Source organism: Penicillium cinerascens, assembly GCF_028974065.1.
Source record: "Penicillium cinerascens strain IBT 15544 chromosome Unknown scaffold_4_segment0_segment0, whole genome shotgun sequence".
NCBI lineage: Eukaryota > Fungi > Ascomycota > Eurotiomycetes > Eurotiales > Aspergillaceae > Penicillium > Penicillium cinerascens.
Genome location: NW_026695297.1, coordinates 1,260,443 through 1,286,417, shown reverse-complemented (window position 1 = coordinate 1,286,417; position 25,975 = coordinate 1,260,443). Strand labels below are relative to the sequence as shown.

At 53.1% G+C, this 25,975-nt stretch overlaps 11 protein-coding genes across 11 annotated transcripts; 6 read left to right on the top strand and 5 right to left on the bottom strand.

The window, feature by feature from the left end:
- Nucleotides 1-222: 222 nt before the first annotated feature.
- On the bottom strand, nt 223-2,004 carry N7498_008455 (putative DNA-directed RNA polymerase III RPC4; the record flags this gene model as incomplete). The annotated part of the gene is made up of 1 exon (XM_058455517.1): nt 223-2,004. One exon carries the CDS (start codon nt 2,002-2,004, stop codon nt 223-225), a length of 1,782 nt encoding a protein of 593 aa, XP_058305505.1.
- A 1,042-nt stretch (nt 2,005-3,046) lies between these two features.
- Nucleotides 3,047-5,526, bottom strand: N7498_008454 (putative C6 finger domain protein; the record flags this gene model as incomplete). Its single annotated transcript, XM_058455516.1, has 4 exons — nt 3,047-4,222; nt 4,285-5,051; nt 5,181-5,333; nt 5,520-5,526. The coding sequence occupies 4 exons, from the start codon at nt 5,524-5,526 to the stop codon at nt 3,047-3,049; spliced, it is 2,103 nt and encodes a 700-aa protein (XP_058305504.1).
- Nucleotides 5,527-5,533: 7 nt separating this feature from the next.
- On the top strand, nt 5,534-5,779 carry N7498_008453 (uncharacterized protein; the record flags this gene model as incomplete). The annotated part of the gene is made up of 1 exon (XM_058455515.1): nt 5,534-5,779. One exon carries the CDS (start codon nt 5,534-5,536, stop codon nt 5,777-5,779), a length of 246 nt encoding a protein of 81 aa, XP_058305503.1.
- A 1,996-nt stretch (nt 5,780-7,775) lies between these two features.
- Nucleotides 7,776-9,839, top strand: N7498_008452 (cyclin family protein; the record flags this gene model as incomplete). The annotated part of the gene is made up of 4 exons (XM_058455514.1): nt 7,776-7,787; nt 7,950-8,942; nt 8,996-9,535; nt 9,597-9,839. The coding sequence occupies 4 exons, from the start codon at nt 7,776-7,778 to the stop codon at nt 9,837-9,839; spliced, it is 1,788 nt and encodes a 595-aa protein (XP_058305502.1).
- Nucleotides 9,840-11,174: 1,335 nt separating this feature from the next.
- N7498_008451 (ubiquitin-conjugating enzyme E2) lies at nt 11,175-11,734 on the top strand (the record flags this gene model as incomplete). Its single annotated transcript, XM_058455513.1, has 3 exons — nt 11,175-11,275; nt 11,329-11,483; nt 11,538-11,734. 3 exons carry the CDS (start codon nt 11,175-11,177, stop codon nt 11,732-11,734), a joined length of 453 nt encoding a protein of 150 aa, XP_058305501.1.
- A 350-nt stretch (nt 11,735-12,084) lies between these two features.
- Nucleotides 12,085-16,223, bottom strand: N7498_008450 (RNA helicase; the record flags this gene model as incomplete). Its single annotated transcript, XM_058455512.1, has 3 exons — nt 12,085-12,344; nt 12,395-15,908; nt 15,969-16,223. 3 exons carry the CDS (start codon nt 16,221-16,223, stop codon nt 12,085-12,087), a joined length of 4,029 nt encoding a protein of 1,342 aa, XP_058305500.1.
- A 219-nt stretch (nt 16,224-16,442) lies between these two features.
- Nucleotides 16,443-17,345, top strand: N7498_008449 (DNA 5'-adenosine monophosphate hydrolase; the record flags this gene model as incomplete). The annotated part of the gene is made up of 2 exons (XM_058455511.1): nt 16,443-16,533; nt 16,591-17,345. 2 exons carry the CDS (start codon nt 16,443-16,445, stop codon nt 17,343-17,345), a joined length of 846 nt encoding a protein of 281 aa, XP_058305499.1.
- Nucleotides 17,346-17,631: 286 nt separating this feature from the next.
- On the bottom strand, nt 17,632-18,517 carry N7498_008448 (putative translocon-associated protein, alpha subunit; the record flags this gene model as incomplete). The annotated part of the gene is made up of 3 exons (XM_058455510.1): nt 17,632-17,917; nt 17,973-18,391; nt 18,446-18,517. 3 exons carry the CDS (start codon nt 18,515-18,517, stop codon nt 17,632-17,634), a joined length of 777 nt encoding a protein of 258 aa, XP_058305498.1.
- A 375-nt stretch (nt 18,518-18,892) lies between these two features.
- N7498_008447 (CCCH zinc finger protein) lies at nt 18,893-20,457 on the top strand (the record flags this gene model as incomplete). Its single annotated transcript, XM_058455509.1, has 4 exons — nt 18,893-18,967; nt 19,026-19,169; nt 19,229-19,571; nt 19,628-20,457. 4 exons carry the CDS (start codon nt 18,893-18,895, stop codon nt 20,455-20,457), a joined length of 1,392 nt encoding a protein of 463 aa, XP_058305497.1.
- A 526-nt stretch (nt 20,458-20,983) lies between these two features.
- Nucleotides 20,984-22,997, bottom strand: N7498_008446 (uncharacterized protein; the record flags this gene model as incomplete). Its single annotated transcript, XM_058455508.1, has 4 exons — nt 20,984-21,278; nt 21,330-21,714; nt 21,767-22,688; nt 22,740-22,997. 4 exons carry the CDS (start codon nt 22,995-22,997, stop codon nt 20,984-20,986), a joined length of 1,860 nt encoding a protein of 619 aa, XP_058305496.1.
- A 450-nt stretch (nt 22,998-23,447) lies between these two features.
- Nucleotides 23,448-25,376, top strand: N7498_008445 (karyopherin alpha; the record flags this gene model as incomplete). The annotated part of the gene is made up of 2 exons (XM_058455507.1): nt 23,448-23,687; nt 23,958-25,376. 2 exons carry the CDS (start codon nt 23,448-23,450, stop codon nt 25,374-25,376), a joined length of 1,659 nt encoding a protein of 552 aa, XP_058305495.1.
- Nucleotides 25,377-25,975: the final 599 nt, after the last annotated feature.

Below are 25,975 nucleotides of genomic sequence, written 5' to 3'. Positions count from 1 at the left end.
CGACAAGAGATTTTATGGAGATGGGACATTATTGGATTGTGAGGTACTTGTATAGGTATTGGAATTAATTATTCTCTTCCATGAATCCAAAGCTGGCTCTAAGGCTGACTCTCAAGCGACAGCTCTAACATGCATTCCCGAGGGACTTTCATCCTTCCAAAGCTAACAATTGCACCAACTCTATATACAACCCCAACGCCAACATAGCCATGAGTCCAACAATCAAAGCATCTGATCCCAATTCGGCATCACCGTGAACTTCCCACTAAGCTGCCCCATCGACCAGGCCCGCTGCTCCGACTCGTCCTTGGGCGGCTGGCCCGGCAGGTCAGGCTCAGGCGACGACACAATCAGCGCCTCCTGCACAAAGTCCACCGCTGTAGCGCGGTCCAGTTCGAAGCTGATGCCGCCCCAGTCCATTGTTACGCGCCCGGACTTGTGGACGTTGAGCTTGCCTGCGCGCCCGGCGGGTAGGGCCCAATCGGTGGCTGCCGTGATCACCTTGGGTGTTTCGGTGGTTGGTGCGTCAGCATCTACCACTTGCACCTCGTCTTCGGTTTTGACATCTGTTTGACCGGGGGCTGCTGGTGCGGGCGTAGTGGTTGGTTGGGTGGTTGAGCCGGGGACGGTGAGATTGGGGGTCATGGGTGGGAATTGCATTAGGAAGAGCTGGCCGAGGAGTTTCGGGTTTGTAGTCTTGTCGTCTTCGTCTTCTTTCTCGCCTTCATCTGCGTCTTCACCCTGCGCGATTGTGCTTTCAGCCTCTGTGGTCTCAGCCGTCTGCGGCTCGGTGGCGGTAGTCTCATTTGCAGTCTCGGTCTTCTCAGGCTCCTCGTAGAACAAAAGATTCCGCACGTGGTCCAGGTCCTCTAGGTGTCGGTCGTATTCGTCGATTTCCTCTTTGGTGCGCAACAGCTCCCGCGGGTCTCGCGCAAGCTCAGGTTCCAGTTCAATAGGTTCTGTTCGTTTCGACTTTGGTTTTTGAGGAGAAGGAGGCACCTTCCGACGCACGCGGACATTTTGTGCAGGCAAGAATCCATCGTCCTCTGCATGAGGCACAGCATCAACCATAGTAGTATCATTATCATCAACCGGCTCGTCCTTGACGGGCGGCTCACCGTCAACCTCCTCCATCGGGGTTGTCTCGCCTTGATCAGCAGCCTTCTCAGCCTCCGCCTTCTTGCGTAGTTCCGCAGATCGGCTAGAGCTGGACTCCATATTGACGCTGACAACACGCTCCTCGTGCTCAATCCGGTGCACGCGGTAGGGCTTCAAGCCATCGCTCTTGGGCCGGAATGGAAGTTTGCCCTTAACGTCCTGAGGCAGATTGTCGAAGTCTTCGTCGTCATCCAATTCATTGATGTAGTTGATATCGAGCCGAGGCGTGGAATCATCTTCATCTGAATCATCATCCAGCTGAGCACGGCCAGGACCAGCACTAAGTACAGATCGCGTACGATCCCTGCTTGATCCTCCATATCCACCGCTGCCACCACCACCACTCCCACCACCACGGCCGCGCCGAGCACCGCCCATCCCCGAGCCGAACAGTCCACTCGCAGCCATACCAGCAGGCCCACCGCGTCCACGGAAAGAGCCACGCCCACCACGGCCACCCCGGCCACGCTGGATCGCAGCTGCCTCTTTCAGACGCTCACTGTTCCGCTCAGCCTCGAGTTTCTCGATAGCATCTCGCTCTTCCTTGCTGCGGCGCCCGGCGTTTCGGGGCTTGTATTTGAGGGCTGGTTTCGCTGGTTCGCCGCCGAGTGCGGAGGTTGGTCGCGCTTTGGGTGCGATGCTGCCGGAGCCACCTCTTGTTTTCAGCGACTGGAGTCGTTGCACTGAAGGTCGACCGGAAGGACCGGGTGTTGCGCTCTGCGCAGATGCGCCGCGGGATTCGGGCGCATTTTGAGTGGTTTCTGCTGCAGCCGCGGGCGTGGATGTTGCTTCCGAGCCTTCAGTTCGTCGTGTTGCTGTTCGACGGGTGCCAGCTTTAGGAGGCATGGTGATTAGCTGCGCGGGCAAGACGCCGTTGACGTCCTGCTACTCGAATGTGATATTGGTGTAATGGATTCCCTAGCGCATTGGCTCGTCGTGATCCAGGAGGTGGTTCGACAGGTCTAACCCTTAATAAGAAGACGAAAATAGGGTGGTAGAGTGCTCGAGAAAGGTCAGCTAATGCGGGCAAAAAAGTTGCGGTCTTCACGACTCAAAAATGCCGCGGGGCCCTTTCTGCCACTTTTCGCCGACTTCCAAGGTTGTGAGTCACATGATTCCTAGGAACGATCAGCTTCAACATACAATTACTCACTGGTCTTCCGGAGGGTATACTTTTCAATAGGACGAATCCCTCGAGATTTTCAGTGGTAGCTTATTCAATATGAATGCACATCTAAAACTCACCCTCCCATCATTTCCAACTCACCATCTCCATTCCGGATCGAGCTAGCCCCGCTCTGTCAAATGGTGACTAAGCGCATATTGCTCTGGTGCTTGCTAACTATCACCACTCACAACCATTGACCACTGACAGCTGAAAAGGATAGAAATAGGCAATATAACTTCAATTCCCAAAAGTACTCATCAGAAACACAAATAAAACAGCCATAGCATTTAATACAGCCCATGTCAACCCCACCATCTCTGCCTTCACCAAAACTATATATCTTCCCACAAGGCAGAGCCAACCATGTCAACCACCCACAACAAAACCCGATAGTAGCAAAATGAACAGAGAACCAGTAGCATTGAGTCTGAAAGAGTGAATGGAAGTTGATAGAAAAGAAATTCCCGTGACCAGACGCCGAAAGACAGGACAGATCAACCCGCTTGACTTTGTAAAATCGGAATCGGGGAAAGGGAATGTAAATGTTAGGTACGGTTTAAGGAGTGTCATGTCCCACCACCGAAGTCAGGATGTCAAAGGAGAGAGATAGGATGTTGGTGGCGACGTTGAGAGGGTTCCAAGAGAGAGGTCAGGTTCGGATAATGGGAGGTGGTATACCCGTGTAAACAGGGGGAGGGGGGAAAGTAGTTGGAGATAGAATTAGCGCTTCCGCTTCTTGTTCTTGTCTGCGATGTCCGCTGCCGTCATGGGTGTTCCTGGCATCGGTGGAAGCTCGTAGTATTCCTCTGATGGCTCGTCTCCCTTCTTGACTGGGACTCCCATGTGGCGCCCATACCGGCCCTTGCGACCGTTGCCCTCATCCTCACTGACGCATCCTTCAATTCCGATACCGGCGTCCTTGCAACGACCACAGGGTCGCTGGCGATCGCAGCCCTTCTTACTCTTGCGGCAACGCTGGCAGCGGGGCTTGGTGGACAAGTCTTCCTCGTCAGCGCCAAGCTGATGCTGGAAGTTGACAGAGCCGCCGGATACCTTGCGTGATGAGCTCGGGCTGAGAGGCGCTATGGGCCCGGCCAAGTTGGGCTTTTCAGAGGGCTTGCGCGGAATAGCAGGAGTTTTGCTCTTGCTTTGCTTCACCAGAGGCTTTTGGCTGCGAGGCTTGACGGAAACGGGACGGTTCTTCGGCTTCTTGGATTTGGGAGCAAACTCCTTGTACAAGATGTCTTCCTCGCCTTCACTCTTGATGCCATCTTCGGCGCCGTCGGAACTGTGGTCACTGCTGTCGGCACTGGGAAGGATATCATCCAAGCGCTTGTGGTGGCGCTTGATGGCACCTGGCGGAAGCATTGGACTCGACTCAAGCCTGCGACGAGCCGGCAAGTCATCCTCATCTTCGCTAAAGTCCTCTCCGTCGCTGGTAGCGCCAGTGGAAGAGGCTGCGTCGGCAGCGCCGCTGAAGGCATCATCAAGCGTTGAGGCTGATGTGCGCCCATGGGAGAAATTGGACGCATCGCCGAGGCGGATCAACTGCATTGCGACGTCTTCGTCGGAGATGCAGCTTGCGATAGTGGGGTCGGGGGTAGGCAGGATACCAGGGCCACTCACTCGCGGGGCCGAATGGCTATATGGTATGCGGTGCGCATGGTCAGGAACCATGGGTGTCGCATACACTGTGTTGCGCCCTGGTTGTATCCCATATTCGCTGTGGCCGTAGCTTTGTGGCGATGGCAGCGCTTGCTGGTAGTTATAAGGGCGATGAGTAGGACGAGCAAAAGGTGAGCCAGCACCTTCCTGACCGACGGAACGACGTTGAGGAGAGATGGAGGAGGTCGAGGTAGTGAGGGGGACTTGGGGAGGGACGAAGAGAGGAAGTTCCTAGAGAGCAAAAGATATTAGACGAGGAAGAAAGAAAAAGACGAGCGCACAAGATCACTTACCGAGCTGTCAAACTTGGGTCGTTTCCGACGACCATCTTGCAGTATATTTTCCATGCTGATTTCTGAGCTTGCGAATGTGTCGCCTCGCGATTTGCGAGTATAGGTCGACTCGGTGTCGCTCAGGCCGGGGTCCTCATCGGGATAGCCGCCGTGGATACTTGAGCCCCGGCTTTTGATGCCGCTGCGAGAAGTCTGCTTGTGCTGAGAAGCACTGCGCAGACTCCGGTTGGACGGCGAGGTGCTGCGCTTGCGTGCGAGCCGTGAAGATGGCCGAGATGGCTGATCCATCACCGGCGCCATGCCATCAACCATCTGGAAGGGTTCACCTAGGCTGGGCCGCTTGCGCTCGGCGGGGAAGCCACCGTAGAAAGAATCCCCAAATGGTTGGATGGGAATGACCCGGACGTATACAGTCATATTATTTTTCAGATTCTCGTACCTTGCGATGAGAGTTGTTCCATGTTCATCCTCGAAGCTCACCCCACTGGCAGTACCGTCGTAGATGCCATAGAAATTTTTGACCGTGGTGACGATCGAGTCCGTGGTATCGTGGGGGTATATTTGAACGCGCATTGGGATGCGGGCTCGAACTTTGGAGTTATCGTCCAGCAGCAACTCGAAGGCGACGTTCTTGGGGACCGGGCCCTTAAGCGACAGGTCTCGAGAGACGTCCGCCAGGACCGAGTGGTCTGCCAGGGCAGAGGGCCCTTCATGCTGGACTGCTTGCATGGCGGACCGGTCCAGAATGGGACAGAAACCTCTGCTAGCTGTTCCGATGACTGCATCAACGCACTGTTCGTGTGTGATAGAGGAGACGGATGACGGGACCCATGGCCGGGTATAGGTAGAGGCAGGTGTAGAGGGGTAAAGGGGGAAGAGGAATCCATCAAACCTACCACAGTTATAGGATTCGAAGTTGTTGGCTGGTGGATGGACCACCACCGGGGTTGTTGATGTCGAAGAGTGTTGGACGCAGGGCTTTTCGACGGGGGGAGGGGAATCCGCTTGTCGCAACCGAGAATGAGTCGGGAAGAGGCAGAGTCGGTAATCTGAGAGGAAACCCACCAGTGTCAGCACAATGCGATCCCAGGAACCCTGATTCACAGTGAAGATGATGGATGATGCCAGAGGATGGGTAGATGGATGTTTGCTAGCCGAGTCCGGCTGACCTTGGGAGTGGACTTGGGGGGAGGACGAGAAGACTCGGATGAGGATGGAGAGCAATGTAGACGCACCTAACATAAACCAAATGGATTTCGCCGGCGTCGCACGTATCCAGCTAGTCCAAGACGAGGTCCAGGAACGATCGATGGGTTCGGTCGAGGGCGTGGGCGAGGGGATTGTCGTCTCTAAGAAGCGCAGCGGCTATGTCAGCGGTGATCCAGCAGGCGAGATGAGGCACAAGGGAGGTAGAGGCAGAAGCATAGGAGAAGGAATAGGAAACATACTTGACTACGCAGAGCAATCAGTTGGCGTGGAAGTGTTGGATGGGTGAAGGTAGAAGGTTGAGGTGGGTGCGTACGATGGTTTCACCTAAAAGCGAGAAAACGGCCTGTCTGGGTCGGTGACATGGCGATTTGCGCTTCCGGCGCCCGCCATGGCAGCCGTCACATTCCCTTTTACATCGCAGAGCTTCTATCTTGCCGGAGATTTCATTCTAGCTACTTTTTATTTTACATGTAGAAGTAAATCCGAGGCGACCCGACGTCTATCCCCAAGGGCCGGGTATTTCGCAATGCGCAATGCTGTCGCAACCCGAATGCCATTGCGCCGAGCGCTCTGTCTAACCACGCCGAGCGGTATCGACGCAAAGTAGTCTCGAAGGAGTCTGCGATGCAATCTATGCGCTGTTCTGTATATTTATGGGAGGGAAATTCAGCATCTGTTGAGCGGCGTACACTGCAGGTACCTTGTCGCCTCCCCCTCGAATGCTCCGGGAAAGATTGAGACCCATAACGAATGGCAATGGAATGGACTGCATCAAATCCCTCATCTATGGACTAAAATGTCTTCTACGGGCCTCAAAAGGGCGAAAAAGGGTTTGTCGCACTTTGGCGACGGCGGCAGCACTCATGCGACTTCGCCCATCTTTGTCGCATTGCGGGTCTAAGGCTCCAGAAGAGAAACTCTAGATTCTGCGACAAGCCTGGTGCCCTGCCAAATGCGAAGAACCGCAATCGCGGGGCGCTGATGTAGGCTTCGGAGGATGGGGGAATGGGGCGGGGACGAGAAGCAGCAGACGTCGCGCAAAGACCAAACTTCATCACCAGAAACCCGAGAACAAGACGATGAATAGAAAGCCAGTGCGATCATCGCATGACCGCCGTCACGGCGTGTTTCGCATGATCTGCGGGCTGAGTTTACCCCTCCTCTCGGGAACTACGTAAGTCGGAGGAGGGAAAGAAAGGGAGTTCCGTTACATGGAATTCTCGCTGGAACCTTGCAGGCAAATAAGCACCGGGGGTCCTCGAACATCCCTACGTGCTATGCGAAATTGGTGTAGGAACGTGGGACTATGGATTGAATGGCCCAGAATTGCCGGTGGGAACGTGCGCTACGTGCGTTACAAAATGGCTTGTCCAGACCGAAAGTCTACTTCACAGGAGGGTCAACCATAGCCAGTCAGGGTCCTCGAACTGAATTGTGCGAGACCCCCGCACGGCGCACCCTCGGAACGGGTAAAACGATGCCCAAATCGTCGCAACCATGAGCGAGTTCGGATGCGCTTCGGCTGATCAAAAGCTGCCAAACGTTTACCGCTCGATCCGGTGCTGGCGGTGTGGATCACGTGGGTCCGCGTACTAGCGCGTCCGGGGCCACTTTGCAGTGAAAGTGGCGATTGCGCCAACATCGTCCATGAGTTTGGGTTAGTTTTTGTCGGGTTTGGGTTAAGTGATGGACAGCTCACCCAGGACAATTTTTTGCAGATAAATATTAAATGGTGGGGTTGTGGTGCATGAAAATGCTTAAATCCGCCGGTGGTGGGAGACGTGACGATAAGATGATAACGTCATAGATAAGCCGATAAGAGATTCTTCCTGAGGCCGACAGAACGATGACATAATACTACCAAACAGTGCAAACGACACCCCATACGGTATTTCAGTATCGGTATTGTCATCATGTAATTAACGTTCAATGATCTGCAAGACCTTGCACAGATAGGCAGAAGCGATGCATTCAGAAACTTCCTGAATACCGTCGCGGCTCTCAATCGATTTATTTTAACTGCTTTCACGGAATCTCTGTTGCTCGCTGTGTCGGTATCACCACAAGATCCACCCTGTCGATTCCCCGGGCGACCCTTGTCACTGCGTTACAGCGTTCCAGGGCGAAGACTGTGGCATTCGACTGTTTGTTTTGCTCGGACCGGCCAATCAGACGCAAGGGACCCACCCGGACCTTTCTCATCCTCAACGAGCAAAACGTAAACAATTCCTCTCTTTCATCCTCCCATCTACATCTCGACAACACCCTGGGATTCGGCAATCATGGATGCGAAGGTACGTGTTAATTTGCCTTGTGCTGCCAAAGCCTCCCTCCCGGGCCTCAATGGCTTTTCCCCTGCGTGTTGTGTTTTGTGTACATTACTTGAACTCGACATACTTCACGTTGTCGCGCGCAGACACCCATTGAAGCACCCCCCAAGCTGATTTTATCTGTAGCCACAGCGTATTCGCGTCCGCGGGGACGAGAACATGCCGCCCACTACCTTCCAGGCCAACAAGACCATTCATCAGCGCAACAAGTCCACCTCAGCGCTGAGCGCCATGGCCTTGGGCGCGAAGAATGGCGCTCGTCGTGCCTTCGGTGATGTTAGCAACACCAAGGACGTTCACCGTACCAGTCGTGACGACTCGGCATTGACGGGCAAGCCCGCTGCGAAGCAAGCAGACATCAAGCCTGTCCTCTCCCAACCTGCCCAGCGCCCCATGTCGATGTCCGGTCTCAAGGGTGTCTTGAATACTGTAACTGCGAAGCCGACCAATCCTGCCGGAAAGGCTCAGCAGACTGTGAAGAATAACAAGCGCAACAATGTCATCTTCCGTGATCAACTCGAACCTGTCGTCGAAAAGCCAACATCCAAGGAAACTGTCAACACAAAGGAATCATCCAAGGAATCCACCTATGAAGAATGGAGACGCGAAGTCGCCCGCCCGGAAACCGCTCAAGTACAAATCGACACCGATAAAGCAGCATGGATGGAGGGGCAGAGTCTCGAGGAGGCTGGGGTGGAAACCTGCGAAGACGCTCAGCAGCTGAAGTCATATCTTGATCATGGCCGTACCTCTGGGATCTACTCAGATACCACCATCTCTGATACAGAGGAGGCCAAGGAAGATCTCAAAGATGAGGCCAAGGTTGATCTGAAGAATATTACAGACCTTACTCCCGAGCCTGAAGCTGAGGTTGAGGAGTGGGAAGACGCAGAGGAGGACATTCCTCCTGCTTTCCCCTCGCGTACTGACAACACCACTGGCGGCACCACCACTATGATCTATCCCAAGATCACGGCTGTTACCAAGGGCGAGATGCTGCGTGCGAAGGAGATGGTCGAGTCATCCCGCTCGGAGGAAGATTTGCTAGAAGACTTCTACGACTCTAGCATGGTTGCGGAGTATAGTAGCGAGATTTTCCTCCACCTGAGGACCAAAGAAGTAAGTTGTTAACGCGCTTGGAATCGCTATGTCAGAGGCTAACCACCCACTAGATCTCCATGCTTCCCGCTGCCGACTACATGACCAACCAGGCTGAGATTCAGTGGAGTATGCGCTCTGTCCTGATGGACTGGCTGGTCCAGGTGCATTTCCGCTTTGCGCTGCTGCCCGAGACTCTCTTCCTCTGCGTCAATTACATTGACCGTTTTCTCTCCCACAAGATTGTGTCCCTGGGTAAGCTGCAGCTGGTTGGTGCCACCGCCATCTTCATTGCCGCGAAGTATGAAGAGATCACCGCCCCCTCCGTCCAGGAGATCGTCTACATGGTCGATGGTGGTTACACTGTCGATGAGATCCTGAAGGCCGAGCGCTTCATGCTCACTATTCTCAACTTTGACCTTGGCTGGCCCGGTCCCATGAGCTTCCTTCGCCGTATCAGCAAGGCGGATGACTACGATCTCGAGACTCGTACAGTCGCCAAGTACTTCCTGGAGCTCACCATCATGGATGAGCGTTTTGTCTCCACCCCACCTAGCTTTGCCTCGGCCGGTGCTCACTGCCTGGCTCGACAAGTTCTTCACAAGGGATACTGGGTATGTCTCTTTCTTCTCTGGGAATCATTATTCCGCTGCTGACGTTCGCTTTTCCCCATAGACCCCGGCCCACGCTTTCTACAGTGGCTATCTCTATGAACAGCTTATCCCCGTTATGATCACTATGATGGAGTGCTGCGAAGACCCGCAGCGCCACCACCAGGCGATCTTCGAGAAGTACTCAGATCGCCGCTTCAAGCGTGCTTCTCTCTACGTCGAGGCCGAGATGAAGCGAGGCTTCAAGCTTCTCCCGACCGCATCCTTGAAGGACGTTGATCGTCTGGATGGTTATGCCAACTACTGAACTTTTTCAAGTTGAGCTGAGCTGGATGATTGCTCACCAATGAGTTACCACGCTCCTTACCTCGTTTCATTTTTCATTTCATAATTTGCTTTCTGGGTACGGACGGCCTCGGAGTGAACGTGGAAACTGGGTATCAATCGGCGTTTTTTCTTGTTCTTTTTTACTTTTTTTTTTTCTGCCCTACGCTCCTCACGATATCCGGATGACTTGACGCCATGTTCCGGCCGCGAGGAGTTTTACGGTCGGCAGGCGTTACGTGCATGGGGGTCTGCTTTCTCTCGGCGTCATTAATTGTTCTTTCTTCTTTTCCATTTTTCCCCATGACGATACATACTCTTTTCTGTGATGAGCACCTTCGAATTTGACTTTCGGCTTGGCTCCCTCGGGAGTAGCCCTAATGACGGTCCTTTTTGACCTGTTTTGCACATCCCATGCCACATACGATCCCTGACTGAGTCCGCTTGCATTTATTGCTAGGTGATTCTTATTGCTAGGCAAATATTGCATATGGAAATAGTCTTAGGAAACAAGAGCTAAGGCTGTACTTTGCCTCTTCCTACTAGTTGTACTTTACGGGTGTATAGACAGAGAACAGCTCTACTGTATTTTCAGAGGACATCGCCGTCTCTTCCGCTAAACCACTCCAATCTGAGCCGGACACGAAGAACCTGCCCTATATCGCGATTGAACCAACCCTTTTTAGTGGACTGTACGTCATAAAACCCTACCTAGCATCAACAGGAACTGATCCACCAAAAGCCTTTTCTTATAGGTACGCCTCATCCACTATGTAATGCCCGGATGGCTTCCTTGACCGGTTCTGCAAGCCCCAGGCACCAGGCTTTCTAACTCGATACTTCGTACTGACTTCCGTCAATGCGTGGACATTCAAGATTCAAAGGGGACTGCAGCTTCCTAGCAACGAGATCATCGGCCCACAGAGTCATCTTGATTGACTGTCGTAAAGACAGCCTCCATTCCACAGCTTCCATAGAATCAATCGCATCATTACACCGGATACGATGTCTGGTTAGGTTGGCGAGCTGGTAATGTCCTCTGGATCCGATCTTGGAGGCGCAAGATTATGTTCTGCTTCGCTTGGGCGATGGATCGGCTTGATGGACGTGAGATTGCCAGTCGCTGACGGTAGAGTGTTTCTTCATTCACTGTACTGCCTGTTCCCAGCGTGTGAGACGCTTTTACTCTTACTTGGTATCATCTGGGAAACACGTCCCATTCACTCGCGTGCTATTCCACCCTTTCCTCTTCCAGCATCTACATCTCTTCTTATCCCTCATCAATTTCAAACCCATCTCCATCAACACCCCATCGATCATGCCATACCAGGCCCCCTTTGGTTTCGATACCCCATCCCAGGGATCTACAATGCCATCGCCTCACCCCCCGACTCGCGCAGAGCGACTCGAGCTCGAGAGGTACGAAACCCTGCCCACTCCTGAGCCACAAGCAAGAGCTAACTCCAACACAGGCAGCAGATGGCAGTAGAGGTCTTCGGTGGACCATCTACCAATGCGAACTACGCCGAGGGAATCGATATGACCAACTGGCTTTGCCAGGTCTGGGGTCTCCCCGGCACCGAATTCGAGCACCATGTCATCAACATCAAGCTGTACTTTCCCGACAGTATGTGAATCCTTCGTAGAATGTTGGGATTTGGCTGACTCGAGCTTTCTACAGACTATCCCCATGTGCCTCCCATCTGCCAGATCCTGACGCCGATCACTCACAGCCATGTTGATGACAAGGGCAGAGTGTGGTCTCGCCTGCTTAGCGGTGCGAACTGGGCGTCTGAGATGTCTGTTATCGTGGTGCTTCAGCATATTCGACTGATCCTTCAGCACCAGTGTCCCCAGAACACTCTGTGTGCTCTGTGATGCGTCATGAGAGCCAGTCCCATGATTTGTAGCCATCTAAGGTTGGCGATGGATCTAGCTGGTTGAAGTTTGGGTGCTCGACACCTAATTTCGTGAGAAAGCACAGCTTGGCATTGTTTCTTCTGTTTTAAGATCGACGCTTTGTCTAGGGAGGCAGTTTGTTGATCCAATGGATAAGAACTCTTTACTTTTATTGAAGTGCTCCTACAAGGTAGAAACGATCGTAGAATATGCGGGACACTCAAACACGCCTTTTATTCCAAGAATGTCTATCCATCCTATCGCTCTATGCCCAAGGCCTTCTAAACACCGGTATATATTCTTCAGATCAAATGTAAGCACCAGACCAATCACTGATCAAGCCCATTAAACTCTATCAGCCTCTTCACAGCCTCGATGACCTTGTCACCAGCTTCAGAGGCAGACCCGACCGACGGGTTATCTATACGCTCTTGTAACGCCTCATCTAGCATAGTGCGAAGCCGTGAAACCAAGACACCGATCCGAGCCCAGCCGCGAAGTCGGAGCCAGCCATCCACTACCAAGCCGCGGCCCATTGTGTCGAGTGTAATGGAGCCGCAGAACAGGAGAAGAGAGTATGCGTTGAATGCTGTAGACATTGTTAGTCATGGAGTAGACGCGATGAAAGAGGGGACTTACGGGTAAGATCACGGATGAACACCTTGCTCGTCGCCATCTTGGTGAAATAGCTCAGGTATGCCGAGGCATTGGGATATCCCTGAGCAGAGAAGAGGATGGAACTGGGATGGATGAAGACGCGACCATTCTCCTGGTTGAAGTACTTGATTGTTCGAGCATCGGGGTCAACTTCAACCGTACCAGTCACGGAACTGGCGAACTTCTTATCCGGGAACGAGATCTGCGCAACTTGGGGCTGGAAGGCACCGGCGACCAGGGCGCGGAGGAGGTTCCGGTTCAAGGAGTTGCGGTTCCAGGCGGGTGCTGCGTCTGTGTAATCTACAGGCAGAATACCTGCATCCTTGAGAGATGTGACAAATTGGGCTCTGTTTGAGGAGATATCACGCAGAGTCTGGTGGGAAAGGAAGTTCGCACCGCACCACGATTGGGACTGCCAATGGCCTTGGGAGCGGGTTCTCTCAGACCACGCTTGATATGCTGATAAGTCGGTAATCAAATCACCATCGCCGGGGCGTGAGAAGCTTGCTTTTGCGGCGTCGGCCTCCTCACGTCTCTCGCGAGGGGAGACGAATGGGCTTTTGACGGTGAGGATTGCGGCGATGGTGAGACATGACTCCATGCATCCGAAGATGGAGCCGTAAATCATCAGCTTCGCGCACCGCAGATCGGCTGGGATCATAGACAGGTACCGACCCAGGGCTGTTAGTCGGTCGTGGTCAAGGGCTCCAACACGATGCAGGAAGTTGATGGCACCTTCGACCGCGATGCTCTCTGGCGGTGTGATTGTGTTTGCAAGGAAATGGGCAACGTCGTCGATGCCCTTCATGGACTTCACAGACAGACAAAGCTGTTCAAGTGGCACACGACGGATCTCAGGGTCTGGTCGCTGTGCCATGTTGGACTCGGCTTTGCGAGTGTACAGCTTGAAGCAGTTACCTGCCCGCACACGACCTGCACGTCCACGACGCTGCTTACAGGCTGCTTGGGATGCCCAAACCTCCTGGAGGCGGACCATGTTGTCTTTAGGATCGTAGCTGGTTTCTTTAACTCGGCCAGTGTCAATGACTGCAACCACATCCTCGATGGTGATGGATGTCTCTGCAACGTTTGTAGCGGCAATAATCTTTCTCTTGCCCTTAGGTGGACTCTGGAACACGCGTCGCTGCTCGGCTGGGAGCAAAGACGCATGCAGGGGTAGTGGATGAGCGTTGGGGATCCTCCCGACTGCTCTCAGACATCTTTCAATTTCCATTGTGCCGGGTAAGAAGATTAGGATTCCTCCTGGGCGATCCCCTAATTGCGCATCAATGTATCGAACAGTTGATGCGATCAGTTCATAGTTGATTCCCATGCCGACACTCCGGAGCGCTTTGCCGAGAGACTCTTCCCCACGAGGAGCATCATAGTCATCTTCAAAGTCCTCGCCGAGCTCGGGAGCGAATCCAGTGGCCCGAATAACGTCGTCCAGATAATAATCATTAACAGGGAATGTCCGTCCAGGGATATTAACCAGACCAACGTTCTTAGGGCCACCGAAGTAATCCATGAAGATGTTTGCATCCAGGGTAGCACTCATGAGAATGACCTTGAGATCCTTGCGGTAACGCAGGACATCCCGCAGCAGAGCCAACAGGAAGTCAGTATCAAGACTGCGCTCGTGAACCTCGTCAACCACCACATGAGACACATCAGCAAGTGAGCTTGCGACATTTCCATTCGCATCGCCGCCAGACTGAATCCGCCGCAACAAGACACCAGTCGTCACGAACGTGATTTTTGTTGCACCTTGCTTGGCTTTCGACTCGCCTCGAATAATGTATCCGACCTCATCGCCGACTGTCGAGCATCGCTCGTCACTAACTCGATCGGCAAGACCCAGAGCTGAAATCCTTCGAGGCTGGGTACAAATGATATTCGCAGCGCCACCCAATCCACGCTGGATCATGTCGTCTAGGATAAATTGCACGGACTGTGTACTCTTACCGCTACCCGTTTCACCAGAGATGATAGTGACTTGGTGCGTGTCGACAGCGTCGATGATAGCTTCTTGGGTGTTCCAGGCAGGCAAAGATTGACGTTTACGGGACATCTCAATTTGAGCAGCGCTGGACTGCTTGGCCTGCCATGCTTCTTTCATCGCCGAACCCTGAGGCGAGTAGGCCTTCCAATCGATACCCTTCCGCTGCTTGCGGTTAGTGCGTACAGAGATCTCTCGGGTGTCTGGTGCAGAAAAGGCAGAAGAGACTGCAGAAATCTCTCGCAGCTTGCCCGGATTCTCTGTAATCGCGGGCAGATTGAACTCCAACCAATCCATGATGTTGAAAATCATGGACTCGCCAGAGAAATTCTCTTCGGCATGCTGTACTGCTCGGCGAATGGCGCTAAGACGAATGTAGGCTGGGATTCCCTTGGCTTGGATTGATATAACCGGAGGTGCTGTAGGGTAGTGGGTAGAAGGCTCCTGGAAGCGGAAGATAGTGTGTTCCGGGATCTCTGGAGCCTCGCTCTTGATTTCACAAACTCTGGGCGAGATACGAGTGTATCGCTCGCCAAAGATCGCTTCGAGTGTATCTTGCTCCTCTGCCCACGCTCCCGCATCGCCATCTGGTATTGATGCAGAGGTAAACGTTGATCCGTGGGTTAACGTGCCCTGTAGGTGCTCTGCTGCAGCAAGTTCATCACCACCCTTGCTATCCAAGACTTGAGAACAGAGATCAGCAGGATAGCCAATTGAGGCCAGTCGTTTGATCTTGGCCTCCCGGGCCAGATCCCCAGCAGCAAGACTGACGCCAGCTGAGTATCCCTCGGGCAGACTCCATCGAGGCAAATCATCCTCGGGCACATAGACCAGCAGCCACTCCAGCACTTCTTCACGATCTTTACATTCCGCCACAGCCTCTTCAACGTGACTGCGTCGGAATCCCAGGCGCGAGAACTCCTCCACAATCGCCTTGGCATCACCTTCAGGGATCTTGACGTTGTAAGAGTTCCAGACTGTGTGTTGGCGCAAGAGACCCTCGATCTCTCGTCGAATGCGATTGCCCATGTCCACCTTGGGCGCCTGTGACCATATCCGCTTGCTCTTGTTATCGCCACCGCCCAGACCAAGGTCATTCGAGGAAGCCTTATCCTTAGCCTGCATCTTCTGGCGCTCCGCTCTCTTCTTTTCCAACTCGGCGGCGGCAGCCTCCCGTTCCTGCTTGGCCAGGAAAGGATCCGCTTCATATAGCCAGCCCTTGCCCTCTTTGGTATCGGCAGCCTTGATATCCGCAAAATCCTCCTTCCAAAGCTTCTTGTATGTGGGCGGGAACATCATATGGAGGTTGCGCATGTTGCACACTCGAAAAAGGGCAAAGGCCGCTGCGAAATGGCGGGCCTCGAGCGCAGTGGGTTGCATGCCCAGGTTCTTATGAGATGGTGGTAACTTCATCGGAGGAAGAACGATCAGCTCCTTAGTCTTAGGGTCAACCTTCTTCAATGTCACTGCGGAGATGTAGCCATCGCGGCTTTGGTTCTGCAATTGTCGCAATTCCTTATTAGCGCTTGGTCAAAGTTGGGGCTGGGATAGATTTACCATGCTGTACTCAGGCCTCTCCCATTTCTGCTTCTGACAATGCTCCGATAGCATGTTCACGGGCAACTTGCCCGTCCATGATGCGCCGCCAATCACCTCCTTCACGGTCGGCTTCTTGGGCTCCTCCGTCGTCGCGGGTTTCTTGTCGGCGGCGGCGGCGGCAGCGGCGGCGGCTTTGGCCTCTTTGGCCTCTTTGGCCGCCTTGGTGCCCGGCTTGGGGCCGGCAGGAGCAGAGGCTTTCTTTTTGGGGCCCATTGTCCTACTGAAACGCAAGTCGTCGAATGCAAATCCAACGCGGGCTTTTCGGACCTTTGTCCCGCACTATACCGCTTTGGGCGGTTTGCGGGGAGTTTTTGGAGGTTCCCTTTCTTCGTTTCTTACATTCAACGCTCTTCCTCGATTGTTGGCTGATGCTTGCCGACACTTGTTAAAGTATATCTTACTTCCCTCTTACCTCCCATGTGAGCTTTCATCATGCCCGGGGCGGAACAACACCGCGACCAGAGCGAAGGTGCCGCCGCATCTACAAGCTCGATTCCGATCCCTACGCCGAAGAGAAACGCATGTACGACTACCTGCTCCTTATTCGTGGTTTATTAGGCCTAATAATCACATTGGACAGTCACCGAACTCCTCTCCGCTCGCAACAAGCAGCGTAAACCCACATCCATCGGCTCATCGAGCCGAGACGCGCGAAGACGCAACATGGCTTCATCCGGAGGACGAGATGGACTGGAAGTATACCTCGAAAAACCAGAGTCCTATCCGTCCAATGTGGTAATCTACCACAATGCAGATTTCGTCGCAATTCACGACATGTTCCCGAAATCGTCACTACACCTGCTCCTCCTCCCACGAGACAAAACCAAGTACCGTCTCCATCCATTCGAGGCCTTCGAAGACGCCGAGTTTCTCACGAAAGTCAAGGCCGAAGCACAAAAGCTCCGCAAATTGGCAGCGGCCGAGTTGCGCCGTAAATATGGGAAGGAATCGGCGCAGGAACAGGCGCGACAAGCTGCTCTCAATGCTGACCCGCCGCCGGACGAACTGCCAGATGGGCGAGATTGGGATAAGGAAATTATGTGTGGAATACATGCATGTCCTTCCATGAATCATCTACATGTTCATGTCATTGCAGTGGATCGGCAAAGTGAGAAGATGAAGCACCGCAAGCACTACAACAGCTTTGCGACGCCTTTCTTCGTGCCCATCGACGACTTTCCTCTAGCGCCGGACGATGAACGGCTGCATCCTACACGGGAAGGGTATCTACGGTGGGACTTGAAGTGCTGGCGATGTGGCAAGGATTTCGGGAATCGTTTTGCCGAATTGAAGAGGCACCTCGAGGAAGAGTTTGAAGAATGGAAGAAACTGTGACCTTGGGTCTAGCCGCGACAATCACGTCTGCGACACAAAGGCAGCCTGGTTTGAGATTGTAGTTCGTACTCTCTCAGGCCCAAATCGCTTCAAGGGAAGCAATAACGGACCACTATCGTAAACGTACATCTAATGCTCTGGCGCTAGCGGTAAATCTTGAATGATGCATTCTCAGCACACATCCACGACCGGCCCCATTGCCATGTGACAGAATATTCAAACAGAAATGCATAATGCTTTCCCACCCCCTCCTTCCAACTCACTGATATTCTTGCCGCATAAATGCTTACGAGCGGGCCTTGGACTTACCAGTACCCTTGACCTTCCGGGCCTCCGGACGAGCGATGTGGTGGGAGGGGATCCAGTCGGCGTTGTAAGTGGTGGCAGACGAGATGGCAGGGCTGGGGGTCTCCTCGACCACGGGGGCTTCGCGCTTGGCGCTGCCAGGGGTGCGCTTCTCGCCGGACTTGCCGCTCTTGCGCTTCTGGGGGAAGTAGGGAGCGACCCAGACGGTGTAGAAGAAGTAGACGGTACCAGTGGCGCAGGCCAGGAGGAAGAAATAGAGGAAGAGGCTGTTCAGGGTCAGGGTCGGTCAATTGCGCGCAAGGGGGAAGGGCGAGTGCTCACATCTGGGGATCGAAGATGCTGGTCTCGGGCTCAACCACGCTCACAGTGCCATTGAAGGCCTGGACGGTGGAGAACTTGCCCTCGCTGTCAGACAGAATGGCGGCGATGCTCAGGCGGACGTCCTGGGGGTGCATCTCGGTGGCGAAGCTGTAGCTAATGCTCTCCCTCTCACCCGCGGGGATCTCGACGCCATAGCGCGTGGCAGTCAGGTTACGGACCACCTTGCTCTCCTCCTCAAGGTTCCACAGGCTACCTCCGAGGAAGTTCACGGTGATGGGGTTCGGCTCATCGTTGATGAAGTCAATCACGGCCTGGGTGGGGTGGCCGTTGACAAGCTTCACGCCGAAGATCTCAGCATTGGGGAACGAAGCCTCAGCCTTGACCTTAAGGCTGACTTGGGTCCCGGCGTCCTCGGTATCCTAATGATCGTCGGTTCAGTCAATTGCAGTCACGCGAAAGGAAATAGAACTTACAGCAGCAAAGCCGATGCCGACGAAGGCCTGGAGAGATAGCAGAGCCAGGGAGAGGAATCCAAAACGAGTCATCTTGATAGGGAATGGAGAGGAAAGTACACGAGAAAGGGTGATCACACGTTGCAGGTTGCAATTTAGCTTGGTCCACTTCGGTACCGGGGAAGATGACTCAGCAAATCGCGTCTCTCCCTTTGGAGATCGATTTTTTTTTTTTTTTTGGAAAGGAAAAAGATAAAGTCGAGATCAGGTTAATCTCCACTCAATTATTTGTCGACTTGATACGCATCAGAGCCGGCGTCATACGACTACAGAGTGATTCATACCGCCAGGGTGAAACGCCGTGAAACTGCGCAAGCGCCTGCCAACTTTATAGCACCCCAACCTTCCTTTCTTATCGCTTTGTTCCTTTTACTCCTACACCCATTCACCACATAATACTTCGTCGATATGGACACTCCGGATTATCTCGAGCGCTATCGCCAGTTTAGCGCACTGGATCAGCAGAAGAATCAACTTATTGAGGTATCTACCCTCCCTTGAACACGACCAAAACTTGGGAGCTAATACGATTTGCCTCTAGGAACTCCTGCAACGAGTGACAGACCTTGAGACCTCCTTCCAGCAAGAAAAACTTGATCACCAGCGCGAGACCCGCTTCAATCGCGATATTCAACTGCACGAGATGGAGTTGATGCAACAGATCTCTCAGATCAAGAATATTATGGTGAGCGCAAATGGTGGATAATTACACCGGGGCATGCGCTGATACAGGACCGGATCCAGGATCGAGAACCTTTCGTTGTCGTTCTTTTAGACGGAGAAGGGATAATTTTCAAGGACGAATATTTGCAGCAGGGAGAAGAGGGTGGACGCAGTGCGGCCAAGGCGCTCGAAACGGGCATGCGCTCCTATTTGGCAAAGAATATTCCAAGTGTTACTGAGCCGAGGCTTTTGACCAAGATTTTTCTCAATGTGAAGAGCTTTGGCGAGCTTTGCGCTCGGAGTGGGACTATTTCGGAGGCTGCTGCGATTCATGATTTTATTCGCGGTTTCAATGAGACCATGTCGCTTTCTGAAATTGTGGACATCGGGTCGGGCAAGAACAAGGCATACGATAAGATTCAGGGTTCGTCTTCACTCGGGTCCTCTATGGAACTAAAGCTAACGAATTTGTCTCTGCAGAAATGTTCCAGGTCTTTCTTTACAACTGCCATTGCCACCAGATTTTCCTTGGCTGCCCCTCAAATAGTGAATACGGTCATTTCCTTGAAGAGTCATTGAATGAAGGGGATCTTACTGGTCGCATCTCTCTTGTGGAGGGTGTTCCGTTTGAGAAGGAGCTGGAGACTGTCCAGAACTCATATCGAATCGCCCGGTTCCCGGATGTCTTCCGTTCAGCCAAACTGGTGCCCGTGTGGACAGCTCCTTGGAAGAGCGCCCTTCCGTCTCGATCATTGCTCACGCCATCTCCGTCCCAGTCCTTCACAAACCCTCCGCCTTTGTCAAGAACATCCACCAACACGAGCTTCTCCGGTGTTGGCGGACCTCTGTCGACTGTTACCTCCAATAAAGGAGAGAATCCAGATTTCCAGCCGGTTGTGCGCTCCAAGTTACCCGGTTCGACAGTTGCAAAGACCGTCGAGCGAAACAAATACGGACAACGCGTGGATCGTCTTGATTTCAAGAGCATTCCTCGCGACGATCTCAATCGCCTGAAGAAGCTCAAATTGTGCAATTATTATTTCTTGCTGGGCGAGTGCCCCAATGAGGAGAACTGTTACCACGATCACGACCGCAAATTGACCCGGCAAGAACTTCACATCCTGTCCGCTATCGCCCGCATGACGCCGTGCCGCTTTGGATTGGAATGCGACGACCCGGAGTGTATCTACGGCCACCGTTGCCCCCAGAGTGAACCCGGCAAAAAAACCTGCTTTCGTGGAGACAGTTGTCGCTTCGAGCCTGTGGCCCACGGCATTGACACCAACATTGTCAAAGTGACAAAGGTTTAAATAGCGGTCTCTTTATTAACATTCTTTTCTGAAATATGCTCCCCTGGGGCGAATTGAGGTATTGCGGTTCAGTGTTTCAGTTTTATTTCGGCGTCGTCGGGCATACGTGGTTTTGTCTACAAGATGTCTACAAGATGTCTACAAGATTAGCAACTGAGGAGCATGGTATCTTCAGCAATTGAATTGGTCTTTGTTATTTGCGGACGTTGATCGGTCCTTGCACGGAAATTGGGGTTTCTTTTTCGGAGTTCTCAGGATGGCGTATGACATGGGACTGGGTCGGAGGGTTTACTGCGCCCTACCCAGCAGAACATGGGTAGTCTCCGGTGTTCAACATGCCTGGCTTATCTCTAGACGCACTTGTCGCAACTACAAATTGTATGAGTACCAATTAAGAACAGTATTGACATCTTTTAACTATCCAGGATGTCTACCTGAACTATGTAATGGTGTGACCCCGACGCCTATTTTACAATTGTCCGGAATTCCCGTTGAACCAGTTACACCTGTACATGCACTCAATCTATTAGGAATGAATTGTCGTGCCGAACATGGAGAATCGTCTTTCCCAACCAAGGCAGTCCGGCTGGCTGCATGGCTGCTCGACCCCGTCGATGACCATGGCATTCAAGTCTGGCGCATGGCCACAGTGCACCCCATACTCTTGAATACAACAGTTGAAAGGTACCGACGAGGATTTAACAGGCTCCCAGGCCGAGTTTTCGTCGACAGCCTGTGCCTGCTTCTTTTCTTCCAAGTCACCCCAAAGAAGAAACAGTTTCTCTCGCAGCTCAGCTAGCCGATCGGGACTGCGGCGAAGACTATGACTGGTCAGCAACTTTGAAATACGTTCTGAAGCAACGCAAGCTTACTCAGTAGCGTCGAGGTTGAGCAAGTGCTCACCATCTCCGCCGGATACATAGATCTTCATCTGTTTCCGGAGTTCATGTTTCGATACCATAGGCTCTGTTCCTTCGACGAGAAGGCAGAAGCGCCATTGCCATTCCATACTTGGTGTGCTGTCGATATCCTGGCCTCGATTTCTGTAGTTGGCGGCTATTCGCTTCATGGGGACTTGCACGGCGAAGTCTTCTAGGTTCCGGGGGAAGAAATCCACAACTCGGGCTAGTAGCACGTAGCAGACGTTCTGGAAAGGGAGAGTGTAGGTGATGCCACCCGGAAGATTGTTGACGTGTGATTCGCCGGATAGAATGTATTCGATCGAACGCTCAGGTACTCCAATGTTGCGCATTTTGACTGTCGCACTTATCAGCATACTCTCCTCACTTCCAAATTGCAGGCCACCTACTGTGTGGGTTTTTCTTGGTCTGCGAGGTGGCCACTGTCAAAGTCTTTTGACCCTCCTCTTTCCGGACCTCCTTCTTCTTCTGTGCGCTCTTTTTCTTCTTTTCAGCCTTCTTTGGATCATCACTAGGCTTGCCGTGGATAGCCCAGTATTCCTTGCGACGGTCCAGAAGCTCTCGGGATCGCTCATCGTAGTTAGGCGAGACGATGCGAACGTGGATCTTTTCTGGGTAGCGTTTATCCTCGTGTACTGCAGCTTCTATGCCACCTTCAAAACGGCCTTCTTTGATGCGTACGTATGTCAAGAGCACAAGGTCGCCGGCTTTGACGCGTTCGCGCACAAAACTGGCATGTGGCTCCCAGACAGCGACTTGTATTGTCAGTTGGCCCCATGGACCGGGCCAGTCTTTCTTTTTGCGAGCCATGTAGTTATATTCGTCACCTTCGGGACCCTGTTCGTCTTCGTCCTGTTTCTTGATGTCCATGAGACCCGCATTAGACGTATAGTCTGTAAGGTACATGAGGCATTTCTCGCTATCGTAGGTGTTGAGTTTCACTACCTGGCCCAACAGCTGGGCAAGGTTGTTGACTTGGACATCTTGGATCAGATGAAATGGCAGGCCTCCTCTTTTGGGAGCCGGCATAGAAGCCTGGATCACTTGAGATGGCTGGGACGGCTCAGACGGCTGACGCGAAACAGCCGTGCGACGTGTTGGCTGTGGTGCTGACGCAGCTTGTTCATCGACTACAAACCGATCCAGAAGCGAATTTGCGAACCTCTTTTCCAGAGGTTTCAAGTCGAAAGGAACGGGCCCGCTGGTGATGACTGGGCTTGAATTGGGGTCTGGCCCAGGCCTGAAGATTGCCCAAGGGACAGTATCATGCTGCGAAGCAACTCCCGTTGACTTGCCTTGAAAAACGGTAACCTGAGGCGTGAAGTATCAGTCCTGTTCCAGCAATCGTCACGGGAGACATACACGAATATTTCGCAGTAAGACTACATCGTGGAGGCGAATTTCAGGAAGCACACTTTCATTGTCGTTGAAGTATTTGATCTTGAGACCTCCGGACCAGCTTGGAGTATCAAAGTGAGCATCTTTTATAGTGAATGTAACACAAGATGAGGAGCCTCTGGTGCGATAGACATCCAGCTTATCGACTACCACGCCGACAGTGTTGATAAATCCTCGACGGGCGCACGCGGTGCCAATATCCACTAGATCGGTGGGAGCCATAGCCTTTGAGCGAACTCTTTATAGGGAGAACCATGCAGATCGAGGACTTTGGAAGCTCTTAGTCGCCACAGATATGCGGTATCTCCCAAAGTAAAAATGTAGCTTCCGGAGGTTGGCAGTGCTCAATGCTCAATGGGCGTCCATCCTGGCATGATGGGACATCCTGGGGACCCAGATTGAAACAAAGAGTATCAGTGTGGATCCTTAGTTTATTTCAAATCTATGGATGAAAGTGTAGAGAACAAAGAGCAGCAGAAAGCAAGAGCGTTGAGTAAATAATGGGGGTAGCTGTCACATGATTTCCCCTCCTTGCACACACGAAACCTTCTCTTCCTCTTCTTCCTCCCCCACATCTCTCCTTCTTCCCATCCACAGCGCGCCCATTCCCATCCTACTTTACTTTTATTCTGAGGCGCGCTTTTCTTTTCTTTTCATCAGTTTCCAGACACCATGGCGGAACGCTATATCCCCGAGCATCGCCGGACCCAGTTCAAGGCCCGGAACCAGTTCAAGCCCGATGAGCTCCGTCGCCGCCGTGAGGAACAGCAGGTCGAGATCCGGAAGCAGAAGCGTGAGGAGAACTTGGCCAAGCGACGTGGAATCCAGACCCGGGATGGTGGAATCGGTGTTGGTGGTGGCATGGCCGCCGCCACCGAGAGCGACGACGAGGCCAGTGCTATCGAGAGCGAGGTAAGTTTTTACTTTTTTTTTTTGGCTATCTGCGTTTCGCACACGTGGTTTGAACGTTGCGTAATGGGATCCTATCGCGCTTCCCCGGTGGTCACCTCGACCCTCCCTTTGTTTTTATGATGCGATCATCAACATGGGAATTTTTTTCACCGCCCGGTTGCCATGGGGCCGCCCCTCCAACACGGCCCATTACTGCACAGCCCCACTATAAGATCGTTACATGAGAAGAACCAAAGGAACCCTAAATGGCTAACGCAATGGATTATGTAGCTCAATGTCGAACTCCCCCAGATGGTGAAGGGTGTCTTCTCCGACCAGGTTGAGGAGCAGATTCAGGCCACTACCAAGTTCCGCAAATTGTTGTCCAAGGAGCGTAACCCCCCTATTGAGCGCGTTATCGAGACCGGTGTCGTCAGCCGCTTCGTCGAGTTCCTCCGCTCCCCTCACACTCTTGTGCAGTTTGAGTCTGCCTGGGCTTTGACCAACATTGCCTCCGGTTCCGCCCAGCAGACCCAAGTTGTCATCGAGGCCGGTGCCGTCCCCATCTTCGTTGAGCTCCTCAGCAGCCCCGAGCCCGATGTCCGGGAGCAGGCCGTGTGGGCTCTTGGTAACATTGCCGGTGACAGCCCTCACTGCCGTGACTTCGTTCTGGGTGCCGGTGCTCTCCGCCCGCTCCTGAACCTCATCAACGATGGCCGCAAGCTGAGCATGCTCCGCAACGCCACCTGGACTCTTAGCAACTTCTGCCGTGGCAAGACTCCCCAGCCCGACTGGAACACTATTGCTCCTGCTCTGCCCGTGCTTGCTAAGCTTATCTACATGCTGGACGACGAGGTTCTGATCGACGCCTGCTGGGCCATCTCCTACCTGTCCGATGGCGCCAACGACAAGATCCAGGCCGTCATTGAGGCTGGTATCCCCCGCCGTCTCGTGGAGCTTCTGATGCACGCCTCTACCTCAGTTCAGACTCCCGCTCTCCGATCCGTCGGTAACATTGTCACTGGTGACGATGTTCAGACCCAGGTTATCATCAACTGCGGTTCCCTTCCCGCCCTCCTTTCCCTTCTGAGCTCCACCAAGGACGGCATTCGCAAGGAGGCTTGCTGGACCATCTCCAACGTCACTGCTGGCAACTCCAGCCAAATCCAGTCCGTCATCGACGCTGGCATCATTGCTCCTCTGATCAACCTCCTCGCCAACGGCGACTTCAAGACCCGCAAGGAGGCCTGCTGGGCTATCTCCAACGCCACCTCGGGTGGTCTGCAGAAGCCCGACCAGATCCGCTACCTTGTTTCTCAAGGATGCATCAAGCCCCTCTGTGACCTCCTGGCTTGCCCTGACAACAAGATCATTCAGGTTGCTCTGGACGGCCTTGAGAACATCCTGAAGGTTGGGGAGATGGACAAGGAGGCCGGTCAGGGTGAGGCCCATGTCAATCGCTACGCTCTCTTCATCGAAGAGGCTGGTGGTATGGAGAAGATCCACGACTGCCAGAACAATGCCAACGAGGAGATCTACATGAAGGCCTACAACATCATCGAGAAGTACTTCTCCGATGAGGATGAGGCTGCTGGCGAGATCGACGAGCTGGCCCCTCAGCAGACCCAGGCTGGCTTCACTCTTGGCACTGGCCAGCAGCAGCCCGGCGGATTCAACTTCGCCAACGGCGGTGACTCCATGGACATGTAAAGGAGTGGTACTTTCCACCCGGCTCCGTCACCTCGCGATGTGCGTTGCGCATCACCCCACCTCAGCAGAACTGGAAATTTCTTTCCACCGAAGTACCGCCTCGTTTAGTATCGGTTCCTCTCTCCGTCCGTGCTTTTCTTGTTTAGCCACTCAGCTCTGCGGGGTTTGAGTCTAAACCAGCACATGAAATATGTTCGATTTTCCCTCCTCCCCTTTCCCACCTCGTCTCCTGTCAAGAAGTCCAGCTCCCCCTTCTCGTTTCTCTTTTTCCATTTTGATCCATTCACGATAAAGATTCACCGTCATGTAACCCCTCCCCTATTAGCATTCTCATACACAGGCGTATTTGTTTGCAGGATCGGTCCTCGTCTTTTATGTTAATGTCTCCACCTCATGTCGATTGTTGTTTTTCTTGGGGGGTTGGTCCCTTGAGAAATCACCTTCGTTCGCTGGCAGCAGGGCCGCATCTGTTAGTGATCTCGCTTCTTTCATCACCGATGCTCCGAAGCTGGTTTATACCGCTGACAGTCCCGTCAATATTCGTCCCTGGTGGTTGTCGATAGTGCTACGTACGTAGTCTCTCGCGGCCTACCAGTCAA